We start from the raw sequence: 17,053 nt of genomic DNA, 5'->3' as shown, positions 1-17,053 counted from the left end.
ATGTTGTTATTGTTTGTACAACTTCTAGGCTTTATGGAGCGATCACTTTATATTTGATTCATGCAATAGATAGAGTTGTTAAAACAGAATAAGCTGAGCTATTTTCTTAGTCAGCTCACCTGCCATATAAGTCTCTTGAAAAGGTGAGAAGAAGAAAAAAACTTCAAGTGAGCTTCAGCTGCAAAATCAGTGTTTTGCAAAAATGTGAGAACAACTTTCTCAGCGAAAGAGTTTTTGACTCATACTTCTTTTTTAACCCTAAATGAGGTTAAGTGTGGTTTAATTTCAGACAGATTGAGTCTTGATTTGGCACAAAATGGTAAGATCAAGTGAAATATCTTGCTACAGTGTTTTTACACTTATACTTTTTGTGCAACAGTTTTTCTCCTCAAATAATAGTAAGCAAGGATGGATGCATCGATTTGATCTGTACGCACACTTGTCACTGTACTGACATTCACATCGAGACCTTGAGAGGGACAAACTAGTTATTTAAAGGGTCGCTTTACCAATTTTACACATAATGATGAGGTTACTACTCGGCCTGTTAAGAGAGTTTTATAATATCTTCTGTGTCTCTGGAGGAGCTTTGTTAAATCTGAAAAGAAAACGACCCTAAAGATGTCATCAGGTTCATCTTGGAGATTCTGAATTTATAACACAAAGTCTGTATTGCAAAGAGGAGGCGTCGGGTTTAAAAGATGTGGGCAGGCAGGAAGGATCTAATGACGCGTTCATCTCATATCAGGGTTATGGAAGTTTCTGGTAAATAGCATTCGTGTTAACATGCAAGTTTTTGATTACATATGGGGCAGATTTTTCTGAATGTTCTGATGATGATGTGATGTGAATGAGACACATTGAAACCACTGTATTATGGGAAGTGTAGGAACCAGTTGAGCTTGGCCAACACTGGGGCTCAGGTTTGCACCATTCTTTACAATGCCTCTGCACTAGGGACCGATATTGGTTTTTCAGGGCTGATACTGATTAGTAGTAGTTAGTAGTAGTTCTTATAATGAAAATAAAAATATTTCTGTCGATATTTAGAATTTTGAATAAAGCAAACTCCAAAACAATGTTGTTTAAATGCTTTTAGCAAATGTTAAATCAAAACATTCAACATCATATACAGCATGTTCTCAGCAACTTTTTGTTTTTTTATCAAGTCAAGTGAAAATTTAAATCAAGATGAATCAGTAAAAATAGCCTCTTGAGGTTTTACAAAGTAAAAGCTTCTCCCATGCTGACACTTTCTTTGTACTTTTTAATTAATTAATTTAATCGATGATCATTAAAATAAAATGCCAAAACAGATAATCGGCAAATCTGTCGACACCTACTCTGCACCGATGGCAGCTTCAGCCAGAGGCATTGTGTTCTCGGGTTGTCTGTCTGTTCATCCTATTCTGTATCGATATCTTAGGTAAGTGTTGCCTGATATCAGACAGAACTGTCAACCTGTTACACACTTCAGTCTGATATTGCGTCCACTCTTGCTCATTTCAATGAGGGAGGGGGATTCAGTTTTCCTAACCAATTATAAGAGACCATTGTATTCACCTGAATCTTAATGTCGTTTTAAGACCGCATTGATGCATAATCACGCCAACACACTTGCTTTGCTGGGGTTTTAAGAATAGAGCAAAGTGTAGTTAAAACAAACTACAATGTCGGGAACTACAATGTCTCAAGAACTGAAATATTAATTAGGACCAAATTTCACATAAATGCCTAAAAGGATAAAATGATGAGGTGGTGATGTTTTACATCCACAACGTCAAAGTTAACCTCACTGTGACATCATAATGTTCTGCAAAAACACTTTTCTGGCCGTTACTCAGGAACAGAAGGGGAGATGTTTGGTCATTTACTGAACGGGTGACTCTAATCTTGGGTGCCCACCTTGAAACTCTGCTGATTGTATATATCTTTTGGCTGCTTCTGTGTAGCTTCTTTGCAGCAACGTCCACAATCATCTGTTCTCTTCTGTTCCTCTGGTCGTCCACCACAAGCTCATTGGCTTTGGTGAATTTGAGCTTCAGATGAATGCTGTTACACCATGTGACAAAGCTCTTTATCAGTCCTCTGTACTCTGCTGTAAAAATAGCCTCTAAGTGAATACAGTATGTTTCTGATTGTACATTCTTATGAGGAATCATATATGTCAATATAGCAATAACAATGACTTGCATTTCGCCAAAACACACACTTTATATCATTTTATGAAATGATTTCAAAGTCTTCACTATAAAGGATATTATTTGAGTCTGGACAAACATAGGTGTAAACTGCGACTTTTTTTTGGTGCAAAAAAAAAAAAAAACTTACTGGCTTTCCAAACAAAACAATGATAAGAACAGGGAGAAAAAAGGGAACTAAAAGGACAGACAAAGAAAGCAAGGTGAAATACAGAACTTAACATGATACATATACAGTATATATACAAAATAACAACAGAAAAAATGGATGAAATAAGAGTCAGAATTATTCTAATCTTGCTGTCTCTCTGCTATCTTGCAGCAGCAGTTATATTGTGGAAGTTAATTAATTATGTCCCACATTTTTATGTGTATGATTGTGTGTTTGTAAGGGAAAAAAATATTTAAAATAAATAAAAAAATAAATAATAATAATAATAATAAAAAAGTAATACATTTGGGTGGAAAAATTAACAGAATGATGGTATTAATAAGGAAAAAAATAGATAAATAATAGTGAGATGATATTCATATGTGTCAGCTGTTGTAGTACGGAGGGTCCTTGAAGGGATACAGAGCTGGAAGCACTGAACTACACGGCAGTGGTGAGAGATTGTGACCGGGATGAAAAATTATTTGTGTGTGTACGTATGCACGGTGTAGTGGTTTGTGTTAAACTGTAACTGAACTGACTGGTTGGCGGAGGCATACAAGCGTGAGGCTGTTATTCTAGTTTTAATCTGTGTCTTCTCCCGTGTCCTTCAACTTTATGGAAATGCAGCACCAAATTGCTTGTTAGCTAAGCAAGAAATTGTAATGTCAGTTTGTGATGGCGGTGATGCATTTCTCAACAACACTTGAGTTAGATAAACACAGAGACAGGAAATGCAATTAAAATCAGCTCAGTCATATCCACCTTCTGAGGAAACTGAGTGCAATTTGAGTTTGTGTTCTCCAGATTTGTAGTTGCAAATGCATATACTTATTTGTGTGTGTGTGTGTGTGTGTGTGTGTGTGTGTGTGTGTGTGCGCTCTCCCTTGCAGGTTACAAGACTTAACTATTTACAACCTTGAGAGGACCATCACGGTGAAGGGCAGCACCATAGAGTCGCTGTGTAAAGCCGAGGTGGAGATCAGTAAAAAACTGAGGGAATCCCACGAGAATGACATTGCTGCTATAAACGTAAGTTGAGTTTAAAGGTTACAATCTGCGGGCCTCTTGAACATTCAGTGTGTGCGCGTGTGTGCGTGCGTGTGTGTGTGTGTGTGTGTTTGGTTATGATCTCGGGTTGACTCACACAGCCTGACAGGTGAACAACGGTGAGGGAGTGATGATATACAGTAGGATGATACCGCCTCCCCATTCAGTGCATGTTACCACCAGCATTAGTAATCTCGTCGTTGTCGGCGTGGTAAATGGATAACGGTAAACGATCGCTGAATAGCTCATCAGCAAGTGTTAGAGCACAGCGTGTCTGCGTACATGTGTGTGTGTGCCTGTTCCACGAAGCCTCTGACTCACACTCACTTCCCCGCTGTGTGTGTGTCTGTGTTCCTGCTGTAACACACTGCGTTTCCCAGCATCCATCTGATATCTGTAGGCCGCTCTCTCACCCAGCTCCTCTTTCACACTGCTGCCCCAATGACATCACCAATGCTGCAGCCAGCCGGAGAGGTCAACCTCAGAGGAAGAGATAGTGATGATGATATCACGTGGTGCACACTCCCTGTCATACACAGATGAATGCCGATAAAGTGCATTCACTGTGATGATGATGATGATGCTCGTTACGATCAACAGCAGTTACTCAGAATTTGTATCTCAGCATCGTTGCTGCTTTCACATGAGCTGCCAGTGTTCTCCTTCGTTTCAATTGTCCAAATATTGGCTGAGAAACAATCATCAAGAAGTAGCACGCAGCATGCGGTTAAATTGTACTGGCTTGGTGAGAGCAGTTCTGGCACCTGTCGGGCTGAGCGTCGACTCTACAGTAAGCGGTGAGGGCCATCTAGCGTGACGCTGTGGACATTACACAAAGCTTTCAAGGAACAAGGAAGTGAATGGAGGCCGCGTGTCTCTGCACGGACATGAAACCACAATAGCTGACTTGACTTTGAGGGAGAAATATCTCTGTTGTGCCATCACGACAGCAAACAGCCCTGTTTTTAGCATTGTGACAGTGCATTTTTCAGTGCGGTGGGTTTTTAAATGGTTAATGTAGCTCAAGAAGTCTGAGAATTTTTACCACCCACAACAAACAATCTTTCATTTTATCTGAAAAGTTAAAAATCACCCAAAGTTTTAGATTCACGATTTTAACTGGACAGTCAGGCTGCTATAAATGATTATTTTCATTGTTGAATAATCTTTCGATTATCTATCCAAAGTTGTGGAAAAAGTCAGTCAGTTTCCCGAAGACGGCATCCTCAAAGTAAAGAAACCAGAAAATATTCACATTAAAGAAGCTGGAATCAGAGATTTTTTTCTTTCTAAAAATCCCAGACCTTATTTGGGTGTCCATGGGGATCTTTCCCCAGATTTTTTTTATTTATTTATTTTTTAATTTTATGAACAAGCTATGTTTTTATGTTTTTTTTATGCACTCTGGCACCTTATTTACCCTTATAAACTTTTTTTTTCACTTTCCAGATTCATGATGATGAGAACCATGTTAGCAGTTGTTATTAATCAGTATTGAGGACAGAATACAATCATATAATTCAGATAATAAAACAGTTAATAATTTGGCATATGAAAATAGTGAAAAATGCCTGTTATTATTTCCCAGAGCGCAAGTTGACGTCTTTAGATTGCTTGATTTGTGTCTAAAAAACAACCAAAAACCGAAATGACAACAAACCGAAAGAAACAAAGAAAAGCAGCAAAATGCTTAAAATTAAGAAACTGGAACCAGAGAATGTTTACTGTTATTGCTCGATTGATGATTTAAAAAGTTCTTCATTTATCAAGCAAACATTTTTCATTAACTGACGTCATTAAGGGAACCACGTTTAACAGCAAAACAAAATCAAAACATCTGTTTACAGACCCTCACACAAATCTTGGAGCAAAATTCAAGTTGCATTTATCCAGTCCTGTGCTCAGAGATTCCCAAACTGTTCATTTTGCAGTTAAAATTCTCCTTTAAAGAGATGTACAGAAAAACATTCAAATACAACGGTGAAATTAGATCGAATCAAGGACCTTTTGTTTGTTACTTAAAACATATTTTTAAATCAAAGAAAGTAGAAAGTGCCATCCATTTTTCCCCTGTTTTGTTTTTCTTTGACCTCTTATCAGCAGACAGTTGTCTGTTGTGTTGTGCTCGCTATTGAATAGTTTTCTGTTACTGTAAACTGTATTAATGTATTTTCCAACTCTTGGCGAAAACCTGCCTTTTTTCTTCTGCACAGCAACAGGCCAACCTGATCCCAGGATTGAACCTGAACGCTCTGGGCATCTTCTCCTCTGGTCTGCCGGTGCTGCCCCCGGCTGCAGGACCACGTGGTGCAGTGCCCCCTGTGGCACCAGGATACAACCCATTCTTAGTGAGTTTATGCTTTTTATAACCTCTGCTCACAGCCATAAAAGGTGGTGAAAAACAGATTTTAAAAATGTTTACTTTAGAAAGACTTTGATGGTTTTACCTGCCCAGTGCAGCGATGCACGCCCTCTTGCAGGGATTCATTTTGACTCGATAAAGCAATTTGTCTTCAACATGTGGTAAACCAGGTTCCCCCTGAAGTGCTTTTAGAAAAAACAACACGGTGTTGACTCAGGTCTTCCTGCACGATGTCGTACACAGTTTGAAAGAAGTAGAATTCCCCCATCTTCTCCAGAGATGAGTCAGTTTGTCTGTAAAACAAAGTCTCCACTCATTGCCTGATGAGATCGGGCCAAAGTGGTGTGAGACAGTGTGTGAGAATGCCTTTGCGTGCTTCATAGTCAAGAAAGCTAGTGTGTGATTCACTGTGAGTTTATGCCCTGAAATTCCCCCTAATAAGAGCTTGAGCTGTGCATGTGACTGCAAGTGTGTCATCTGATCGCTCTGCTTGTCACTTTCAGAGTCACTCTCCTTCACATCTCAGTGGCCTGTACGGGGTTCCTCCAGGAAGTGCCATCACCCACCAATACTCAGTATGTCCCGTAAATCTGCACTACAGTCAGTGTTGCCTTGGTGATCAGAGATGTGACCACGAATTTCTTTCTTTTTTTTGTGAAGCTAGATAAATATTTTAATAGTTAAGGATTTTTTTGCACATGAAAGCTTAGAAAAAGCCTCAAGCTCAGGTTTTCTGAGCTGCTGAGGAAAGTCTATTTGCAAGTACATGGGAGGGACTGCCATAGTATCAAGTAATAAAAAGGAAGACGTAGGACTAATGGGCAGGGAGACATAAGGGCGCATGACAACCTCCCAGTAAGCGAACAGTGAGTCTGGCATTCCTGCGTACCATCACCCAGTCACCAGAACACCACAAATATTTCTGGAGGGGGACTTTTCAACCCAGAGTTGTGCTGTGGCTCATAAAAAAATTCACTTCATAAACCTCGAGTACATGAGTGTTACCATGTTAAAAATAACAAAAACATAGCGCAACCATTGGGCCTAATAGGAAATATTCCGTTCAGACTGAGCCAGAGCGGCATGTTTACCTAAAGAGAAAACCCTTGAAGAGAGCTCAATTTAGCTTCCCTTGCATGTGGTGTCATCGTTTTTGGCTGCTCTTCAACTATCTGATGAGTTTCATCAAAATTTTTGTTTGAAACACTTTTGAAATGTTTTTCTCCGCCACAGTCGGCAGCAGAGTTGAATAAGATTTTAGCAAACTATATTTTTCTTTATGTAATTTTTTTGTTCTCCAGCATCAGGCTCCAGAACAGGAGGTTGTCTACCTCTTTATTCCAACTCAGGCAGTCGGGGCCCTGATCGGCAAGAAGGGCCAGCACATCAAACAACTCGCCCACTTTGCCGGAGCTTCCATCAAGGTGGGTTTGTGATCAGCGTGCATTCTTTAAAGCTTCACATCGCGCCTTAAGGTGGAGTTAACTAACAAGTTGGCAGTCAGTGGTGGCTGAGTCAGCAGCATGTCATGGACCACAGCTGAGGATGTTAGTTATTTATGGTCAACAAAGGAGATGAGTAGTGAGCTGAGCATTTCAGAAATCCCCTCAAGGCCCATCTGGAGAGGTGGGACAGCTGGTCAGTGAATTCTCATAACGTAATCTAAAGCTATCCATTTGTAGGAATTTGCAGACTTTTCAGATGATTCACAGGGTGGATCCTTAAAAAGTCATAGACAGCAGCCTACATTTTTTTTTTTTAAATAAGGCATTAATAGATCTTAAAAAGTGTTGAATAAGTCTTTCAAAAGTCTCAAAATACTAAGAGAGGGGATTATGAATCCCTTTTTTGGACATTGTAATGTAAAATGTCAATATAATTTGTTAACATCTTTATTTTTCCGTCTTACCAAATGGTTTTTGCATTAGAGTCTTACATAGTAAAAGCATGACCTGACCTGCTCTGCCTTACTCTGCCTCATATTGGGTTCTTCTTAAATTTCATTCCGAGTGGCATTAACCCTTTGGAACCTGGATCAACTTCACTTTTCTCTGACTTTTCTTGAGCTGTGTTCATACAAAATTATTTATACATTTGAACACGAAGCATATTAGTTTGATTTCTTCATCAAAAACATGGGAGAAAAGGCATTGAGTAATAATGTAAGCAATGTCTGCAAAGATTTTGTAGATTTTTAGAAAATTAGTTTTTGAAAAAGTCAAGGAAAAATGTCCAGCATATGTATTTTCTATTATCATAATTACATATTTACAATTATGTTTCAGAATAATTACTATTTTTAAGCACTTTTATCAGGTCCTTGTTTATTCTTGTTGTTTTTTTAAATACTTTTTTTCTTTTATCTTGCTGATTTTTGGGTAATTTCTTCTTAAGTTGCTTATTGCCTTCTTCCCGTGTTTTTGAAAGAAATCAAGCCAATTTGCTCAGGTTTCAAACAGTTAAAAAAGTCTCGAGGGTCTCAAATCTTACATGATTTAAGCTATAGAAACTCTGATTCAACACTGAATTACCACTGAGCAAGATCTCTGTGCCCTGTGTGTGTGTGTGTGTGTGTGTTCATCCGTGCATGCGTATGTGTGCTTGTATCAGATTGCCCCACCAGAACACCCAGATGGCCCTGAGAGAATGGTTATCATTACTGGACCCCCAGAGGCTCAGTTTAAGGTAAAAACACAATGAAGGTATGCATGAATAAGCGCTGAAATTAAATGATTTAATGTTGAAACTGTTTATAACCACTCTGTGGATAAAACTACTTAAAATTCTTATTCAGTTTATCCTGTGCTATCATAAACAGCCGTGGATCATTAGATTTTCCCCCAGTCTCTTGCCTCATTTCCTTCTCTGTATACCAGGCCCAAGGTCGGATATTTGGGAAGCTGAAAGAGGAGAACTTCGTCTCGGCAAAGGAGGAGGTCAAACTGGAGACGCACATCAAGGTTCCCTCAACTGCAGCTGGCAGGGTCATCGGCAAAGGCGGCAAGACGGTGAGTTGATGCTGGAACTGAACTTAAAGAGTTATAATTAAGGTTGGAACAGGTGCATTTGTGTACATCATTTTAACAAAAGCATTAAATAGCTTTTTAGGTTTCATCTCTGTTCATCTTCTTTCATCAGTTTATAATGTTAGTGTGTTTTGTAAGTGAGGCTGGAGGTGAAATTTAAAGCAAGACGATGAACGCTGAGGTCTTTTGTCATCCAGGTAAATGAGCTGCAGAATCTTACGAGTGCTGAGGTCATCGTGCCACGGGACCAAACTCCAGACGAGAACGACGAGGTCTTTGTGAAAATCAGCGGGCATTTCTTTGCCAGCCAGGTACGCAGAATAAGCTTTAAGGCTATATGAACTTGGAGTGTCAAACAGACCAGAACTGGCTTGCCAAAGGCTCCAATCCAGCCCACTGGATGATATTGCATGTCTAATCAGTCCCTCCAGGACCTTGCGGGCTTTTTTGGGATTATTTCAGCCTAAAATGCCTGATTTCATGGCAGATTTTTCAAAAAAAAACAAACATTGCAATGCATGATGCCATTATTTTTACCCCCTTTTTGCAATGAAATTGCAAGAGCAAGTTGAATTGGCAAAAATAATTGCAGTTTACCCGCGCTTTGGTGCAGAACACCGGTGGATTGCATGGTCATATGCAAAATTCATGGAAGATGGTTGAAATTGCGTTAATTGTTCAGCTGCAACAACCGGATATCCTGGAGGGGCTGCCTAATATTGATGTGCTGGTGAACAGTGAGTTGCCTTCTGCATGTAAAATTATGCTTTAGACTCTTTTCCATGCTGACCAGAATACAGTTCTCCAAATAAACTATGAATACTTGCTGTGGCCATATTTAAAAATATTGAACATTGAGCAAATAATTGTCACTAAGCTGCTTTGGTGCACAAGAATCTGTATCAGACTTCATGTAATGGTTTTACTGGTCCTGCCTACTTGAGATCAAATTGGACTGTGTGAGAAGGTTCTCTCAACACACATTGACGTGCACAGATCCTCAACAGCAGTCAGTAGGCAAGTTTACATTAACCCTCAAATTGCCCAAATTGAAATTGCTAATATAAAATATGTGAAACACTTTCAAACTTCCATTTATCGCAAAAAAGTTTACACGCTCGCATGAGGTGGTATTTCAGGTGATTCGAAAAAGCTGTATTTTGAAAAACTGCAATTGAAACACTTTTCATATTTATAACTCGCAGCATGCTATGGCATGCGCTAGCATAGCAGAAAAAAGCAGGAACTGGCTCCGTCGGGCATGATGCAGCAGGCGCGACAAGAGGTGTAATTGCATCGCGTAACTCTTCAAAACCTGAGCAGATCATCTGGAAGTTTTGAATCCACAATTCCTCTGTGAAATCGTGGGCTATCACCTCCCAGAAATCCCTCATAAGTGGCTGCTCCACAGTATAAGGGGCTTGCCTTTCCATTATGGCTTGCAGAACACACCTATGTATGTCAAATAATGACGAAATAAAATGACGGCTAGTGCGGTGACTGCAGTAGAAATAAACCCGCTAATGTTTTGAACATCCATCACCATGCTTCTTGGAATGTTATCACCAGAGAAGAAGTCACATAACACCGTGAGAAAAGTTGCATGACGTTACTCAAAGGAAACGCAGTCATCTCGCGCGTATGTTTGGTCAACATTTTGAAAATATCGCTTAATTTTTGCGCAAATCTGTAATGGAAACCTGCCTACTGTAAGCAAGCTTGAATAGGCCACCTGTGCCTTATTAGTCAGAGTTAAGTTATCAATTAGGTGCCTAATCTCCACTTTTATCAATGAAATGTCTGAAAAAATAGGTTATTCATTAACCAGGTTTCTGTGTTTGTTTTTTCTTTTTGTTTCAAGCTGGTTTATTGATGATTGTGATGATTTTGGCCTTTGTTCACCAGTGTCACTGTGGTCGCTGGCAGCCTGAGCTGAGGACAGAGGGGGAGGGCTCAGCAGTCTGATTTCCTCTGGCTGGGTGATCACACGATGTTAACTGACAGATTTGGGAGCATAATTCATCCTAGAAAGACAGATATATTGATTCTGGCTTATGTGTAAATATTTTGCCAGTTAACTGTTGATGTTGGCCTGTTACAATCAGGTTTAAGATTTATTCCACTTTTTGGTTTGCCCCACCCCCATGTAGTGGATCAATCCAATTAGGGTGTGGCTAAGAGGGGTTAAAGGAAGCCACCTGGGCATTGACTGGGAGGATGATATTCAGCGGCAGCTTGCTGTGAGGCTGTGATTTGTCTTTTCAGTTGTTCCATACCTCAGTTACTTTTTGCTCATTTTTTCCTGGGACTTTTATTACTCTTAGTTTCAGTTGTGATTTTAGGTTAATAAATCACCGCCTTTTTGTTTTTTGTTTGCATTTTGCGATCCTATAGGCTGTATATGGCCGGTGACCTAAAATGAGTTTGGCACCCCTGCTGTAAACGAACACGTGTGGTCAGTCGCAGCAGGTCGTCATGCAGGTGGCGTAGTCACAAATAGAACAGAGGAATGCCAAGAAGTCATTCATATGCTGAAAAACATATGATACAATCATTGTTGGTGATGCTCAAGAATGTGAGTTAATTCACAAGATTTCAAGAAATCCTCATTTATGCAGTAAAACTACAAAACATGAGGAATTTACTCTCACCTGTCATTTTGTCATTATGTGCTCCTGGCTTCCGTGCTGAATCTTTATCTTTGGTGTACAACAGTCGGATAGATTTCAGTTCATGTTTGCACACTGTCTGCACACACCCACACAGTTTAGACCGGAGACGAGTAGTAGTCAACTGGAAACTCAGAACACCTATTTGAGTGTAGCATGGGTGTAATAATATAAACTAAAACCATAACTTTGTGCAACTTTGTAGCAGTTCATCTGCAACAACAATTGAATGAAACAGAAATTTAAAATGAAGAAAAGAAAGAAAAAAACGGTAGATAAAGTAAAATGTTGTGTTTTACATGTAATGTAGTGGACAGGTGTTTGTTATTTTGTCTAATTAGACCTTTGCTCAGGTTGAAGGTGAGTGAAAATGACATGATGTCACCAGGCTTCATGCGCTAATAGGAAGTATTAAGGTGTAAAACTGTCAAACCTAGTCTGAAGTCACCCACATGCTACAGAGAAAAGGCTTAATTAATCAGCACAAGTGAAAACACCTGTCTGAGGTGACTATACATTGCCTTTAACAAAATAAAAAGACGGCATGTGGTTAAATTGTCTTCATGTTTAATGACAGCTTTCAAAGTGAGCCAGCAACAGTTACTGTTGGCACGTGTACTTTATGATAAGATTTATAATACAGAAAATACTCATTTCTAATTGACTGGCAGGTGTCTTTTAAACTTGTAAAGAAACAGGAGATTTACCCACTTTCCAAGCTTTTGGAAATCATAAAACAATGACAGCTATGTGTACACGAACAGTATATTTCTAGATTTTAACTAAATCAATTTACATATAGGATTCAGTTAAATCAGTCTTTCTAATTTTTTTTTTTGTTTATTTAATCGTCCATTATTTTCATGGCCACTTTTTAATGTATCAATTAACACCTGGTCCTGCATGTGACATCCCTCTGACAGACTGCACAGAGGAAGATCCGGGAGATCATTCAACAGGTCAAACAGCAGGAACAGAAGCACCAGCAGGGCGCCGCCGTGTCACCGTACCACTCCAAGTGACCAGCGGGGTGGCTCAAGTGGGCGCCAGCCAATGAATGTAGCCCTCCCAAACAGACAGAGACCTACCAAGACAAAGGCCAAGGCCACGGGGGACATGCAGGGCAGACCAGCAGCACCGGGATCAAAACCAAAGAACTTCGAAAGGGGGGAAACAAGTGAGAGCCAAAGGCTGAGGGCATTGTGTGCACTGCCAGCCCTGTGAGAGCAGATAGAGAGTGGGAGAAACCATACTGATAAAATGTACTACAAAAAAGACCAAAAAAAAAAAAAAAATCTACAAGAAAGGTTGAAATGGCAGAGGATTTGGGAACTTCTTCACAGATTAAAAGGTAAACAGGAAGTAGTATGTCGCCCTGCATAACGTTATCTCTTTAGTTGGACTAACATAGGCCTAACAAACTGATAAAGCAACTGTATTAACACGAACGTATACGAGGCATTGTGATTGATATTTACGGTTAGAACGAGAGCGAGTGACAATGGACGCCTTCTCTCACAAGAGTTTGAGATATTCAGATTGCAAGATTAAATATCCTTAGCAGTATTAACACAGAGTAGAAAAGTATATTGATACACACTGAGAGTGTGCACTGTTATTTTTCTATGAAATGACAGTACAGCTTGGTGTAGTTTTTTAATATTTTTGCTTGTTCCAGAGATTGACTGGGCTGTGACAACCACATACAGCCGATTCCCTTGTTTGTTCACATTATAGGCCACTGAAATCAAAAAGAAAAAAAAACCCTATAAGTAAAAATGGTGAATGGTTCTGAGTCTTTGTAACAAGCCTGTGTGTGTGCCAACGCAAAAGATAACGTCCCTTTGAAATGTCTCGCACCATTCATATCTGATGCTACACTCTTTTTTTTTTTTTTTTTAAATTTCTTTCTTTTCTGCTTATTTCTGCTTCACTTTCTCATCACTCTCTCTCATCCGGCATTGTGTTTTGTTTTTTTTTTAATAGGATAAAAATATTTGTTGTGAAGAAACTTTTTTTTCCGTAGCCTTTTGATAACATTGAACTGACTGCCACTTTCACTCAACAGAGGTTAAATGCAACAGAGGGATTTTTTTTAACCAGCAAACTGGTATCACTCCCATGCTGTACAGTAGACTATATCTACATTCATGCTTGTCCTCATATTAAAAAATAATCAAAAGAATGTTTTTAAATGCATTCTACTTGAAGATCAAAACAAAAATTGACATCTTAAAAAAAAAAAAAGAAAAAAAAGGTGCAATTTGCTTGTTAATTAGTCAATTTGAATGTGCACCGCCACACGCTCGGCCTTATGAGGACGTCACGAGGGCCGACAGCCCAGAAAAGGGGTTTAAGGGAGGGTGCAGACTCGTGGTGTGTGGAGTGGCAGTAAGAAAAAGTTTTAGGGGTTAGAAGGTGGTTGGGGAGGGAGGGGGGTGGTTTATGGGGAGCCACTGTATGACCTGTGGTACACACACAAACGCAAACGTGACCGCAGCCGCGTTTGGCTTTAACCCTCTCTTGTCAGGGAGCTTTCTAAAACGGCATGACAGCTGTGAATGTACGATATGCAGCCTTTTTAGAAATATCACCCCTGCCGTGTCCAGCAGGCCAGGCCAGAGGCACAGACACACAGATTGTCATTCTCACTCTCGCTCTTTTCTTTTTTAGTTTGTTTTATTTTGGCGAGCTGGCCGACCGCTCTCCGAGTGCTCTGCTGGACACGCAGGTCCTGGTGTCCCTTTGTGCTTTTACTTTGGAGACCATGGAAGCTTGTTGCCTTATTTTGTCACCTTTCAGACATCACCCATCAGCTTCATCTTCCAGACGCAAGGTTATTGCCAATACGCACAGCTTCCTCCGTGTGTGTGTGTGTGTACATGTGCGTGTGCGCATGTGTGTGTGTGTATATATATATAAAAAGAGAGAGTAATATTTATGAATCTATTTTTTTCCTATTTTGTGATGAGAGCTATTGATAAGAAACAAAAAAAAGAGTCCTTTTCTTTTTTTCCTCAGTGGGACACTGCCATATTATTTTGAAGGGAAGTGTTTATTTTCTTGAAAACTAGACTATGAATAATAATATAAATTAAAAAAACCTGAAAAAATAGGAGAACAGTAAAGTGAACCACCGCGTTAACTTTGGTCAGGATGTGAACAGTGCGCATGTCAGTATTGTGATCTACCTCAGGCTTCAGGGTACCTCAGTCCAATCTTTCATTTCCCCTTTTTCCACATTTTGTATGCCTTGTTAACTGATCATTTTGAGCGTTTTTAATTTTCTTTTTTAATGAAAAAAAAAAGATCAAGAGAAAAGATCTACAGTAATCGCTAAAACTCTTCAGGTCCAGCCGACTAGTGAAACTTTGTAAACCGTAGTCAACTCTGTTGGACTGTCTTTGCCTGGACGCCATACAACCTCTAAATGATACACGTCAAAAAGGATTTCCAAGTTGCTAGAAAGGAATGAAGAGCAGGATCTAAGGGGTACATACCTGCCCGAAGTGGTTCTGAATGTGGATGTTGTGTACTGATTTCACCATCAAAGATACAAATCAGTTGATCGAAACAGAAACTGTACCTCCTGTTTTTCCCAACTGTACCTCCAGGTTTTTTTAAACTTAAAAAAAAAAAAAAACAACAATGAAGTTTATTCACTTGTGAAAAAAAGAAGAATTTTTCTAACAACCCAATTCAATCTTACCAGCTCTATTTGATAACAGCATACTCTGGGGTTGATTTGAAGAAAACATGAAGCTGCAAAAATACACTGACGGGACTCTTGAACATGGTGTTAAAAACCCTAGTCTTCTGTGTAGAATGTAGAACAACTCTAGTCGTTGAAATGTCACTGTGTACGACAAGATAACTGTATATCTGTAAACATGTACAATAGAGTCACACATAAATGCATCGTTCTCTGTCTCTCTATAACACTTATCGGTCTGCACCTGCGTTGTGAGAGATGGTGGGAGAAGTTTAGAGTGTCACAGCTTCCCTCAAAACTGACCTCTAAATGGTTTTCTCACCAATCTGCCGATTTTATTTTTTGTTGTGCTGTACATTTCAGAATTACCTCTCAGAATCCAAGGCTGACTTTAGTTACTAAAACCGATGTAGGGCAAAAAGAATTAAATAAATGACTGAAATAGTGAAAGTTAGTGTTTGTCTTTGAAGTTCTTTTAACTGTTGAGAGCTGATTTTTTTTTTTTTTTTTTTAATTCTTTCGAGGGCAGACTTTTTTTTTGTCATCAGATGAGGTGGATCATTTTTGTCCCAGTGAACACAGACTAGCAGTGCTAAAATAAAAACATTAAAAGGTCTATCAAACTCACACAATGCCTGAGGCTTTTTCAGCAAGCCTCCCCACAGCCGGTACAGTACCTCATACTGATGATGAAGGCTCACCAGACCTGATTCAAAAACCCTGACCTTACCCACCCAAATGCAGTACGGTGCTTCTACTCGGACGCGTGACTCCTGTGGCGGTCTGCTTCACTGTAGTAGGGCATGTCGTGGAGAAAACAGCTTTTCATGGTAGCACAGGAGATAGCAGTTTGTCACTCATGGTTTGTTTGACTTGTCAGGAATAGTTTTCTAGAGCAGTTTTTGAAGTTGAGGCTCTTTTTCTTGCATTGCAGAGGACTCTTCAGACCTCTGTCGCTCGTGGTGTTGGCTCTTTTCACAGTTAAGTGCAGGTTTCCCTCCAGCTGGTTCGGTCCCACTGTGGTGTCGTGAGCACAGTGTCCTGGTTGTTGAGACATCCGTAGGCCGACCGCAATCTGAGGCGAAACTTGTCAAGACGATAGTAACCTTTTCTTTTTCTTTTTTTTTAACTTCCAAGGATTGGTGTTTCTAGGTTTTGTGGGGTGTTGCTATACATTAATACTCAGTACCAGAAAACCACAATTACACACATCACTGAGGGTGTACTGTGTTGTTAGTCATATCACATGGTGGTTGGATAGTTTAGGCTTTTTTTCTTTTTTTGTTGATCTGGTTTTATTGTCATTTACACTGATTTAATAATGTATTCCGGAGCAGTAGCTGGGATTCTTTGCTTTAATATTCATTCCTGTTAGATCACTACCAATATAATAACTAGCTCTTAAATTGTGGTTGAAAAAATATCCTAGCTTGGATTTTGAACGGATTCGGGAATCAGAATGGCAATATAAATCAGTCCCTCCGGGCTGTTGCGAACAGAACAAGTAGTGTTAACTCAACCAGTTCCATAAATTCTGCGCCAACTTTCAATTTTGTCCAATCATCGTAACTTTCCCCAAAATTCGCCTAATTGTGGCGGTCACCAGATTTGCTTTCTTGTGTCTGGTTGTGAGGATGCCAACGTGCAACATGAATGGCTTGCATGCACCAACAAAAAATAACATCAGAATTTTCTACATGAGAGCAGTTTAAGCTGTTTTGCAACAGTGTGATGGAACACAAGTGGACGTAATCGACTGACACTTCTCTACCACAAAACAAAAATGCGTAAGCAACAGACAAATCACTATGACAGAGGCTGTTGCATCCAGATCTGTTTCAAGTGTTGAGAGAAGTACGAAACATGCACGTCACAATTTCAG

The 17,053-nt window shown here is 39.6% G+C and overlaps 1 protein-coding gene across 3 annotated transcripts in view; it reads left to right on the top strand.

Moving 5' to 3' along the window:
- igf2bp2a (insulin-like growth factor 2 mRNA binding protein 2a) overlaps positions 1-13,250 on the top strand; it is a 62,367-nt gene extending 49,117 nt beyond the window's left edge. For 2 of the 3 annotated variants that reach the window (XM_042495013.2, XM_088083173.1), the window contains exons 9-16: positions 3,246-3,384; positions 5,616-5,750; positions 6,268-6,339; positions 7,066-7,188; positions 8,375-8,449; positions 8,641-8,772; positions 8,988-9,101; positions 12,383-13,250. In XM_042495013.2, coding sequence (XP_042350947.2) covers positions 3,246-3,384; positions 5,616-5,750; positions 6,268-6,339; positions 7,066-7,188; positions 8,375-8,449; positions 8,641-8,772; positions 8,988-9,101; positions 12,383-12,481 — 889 coding nt within the window. In that variant the 3' untranslated portion in view covers positions 12,482-13,250. The remainder of the gene's footprint in view (positions 1-3,245; positions 3,385-5,615; positions 5,751-6,267; positions 6,340-7,065; positions 7,189-8,374; positions 8,450-8,640; positions 8,773-8,987; positions 9,102-12,382) is intronic. The other variant, XM_042495014.2, reaches the window with a different exon arrangement.
- The last annotated feature ends 3,803 nt before the right edge of the window (positions 13,251-17,053 follow it).

The sequence above is a fragment of the Plectropomus leopardus genome, chromosome 10, assembly GCF_026936395.1.
Source record: "Plectropomus leopardus strain MGB_pleo_1.0 chromosome 10, ASM2693639v1, whole genome shotgun sequence".
Classification (NCBI taxonomy): Eukaryota; Metazoa; Chordata; class Actinopteri; order Perciformes; family Serranidae; genus Plectropomus; species Plectropomus leopardus.
This window is presented reverse-complemented; position numbering and strand designations above follow the sequence as displayed.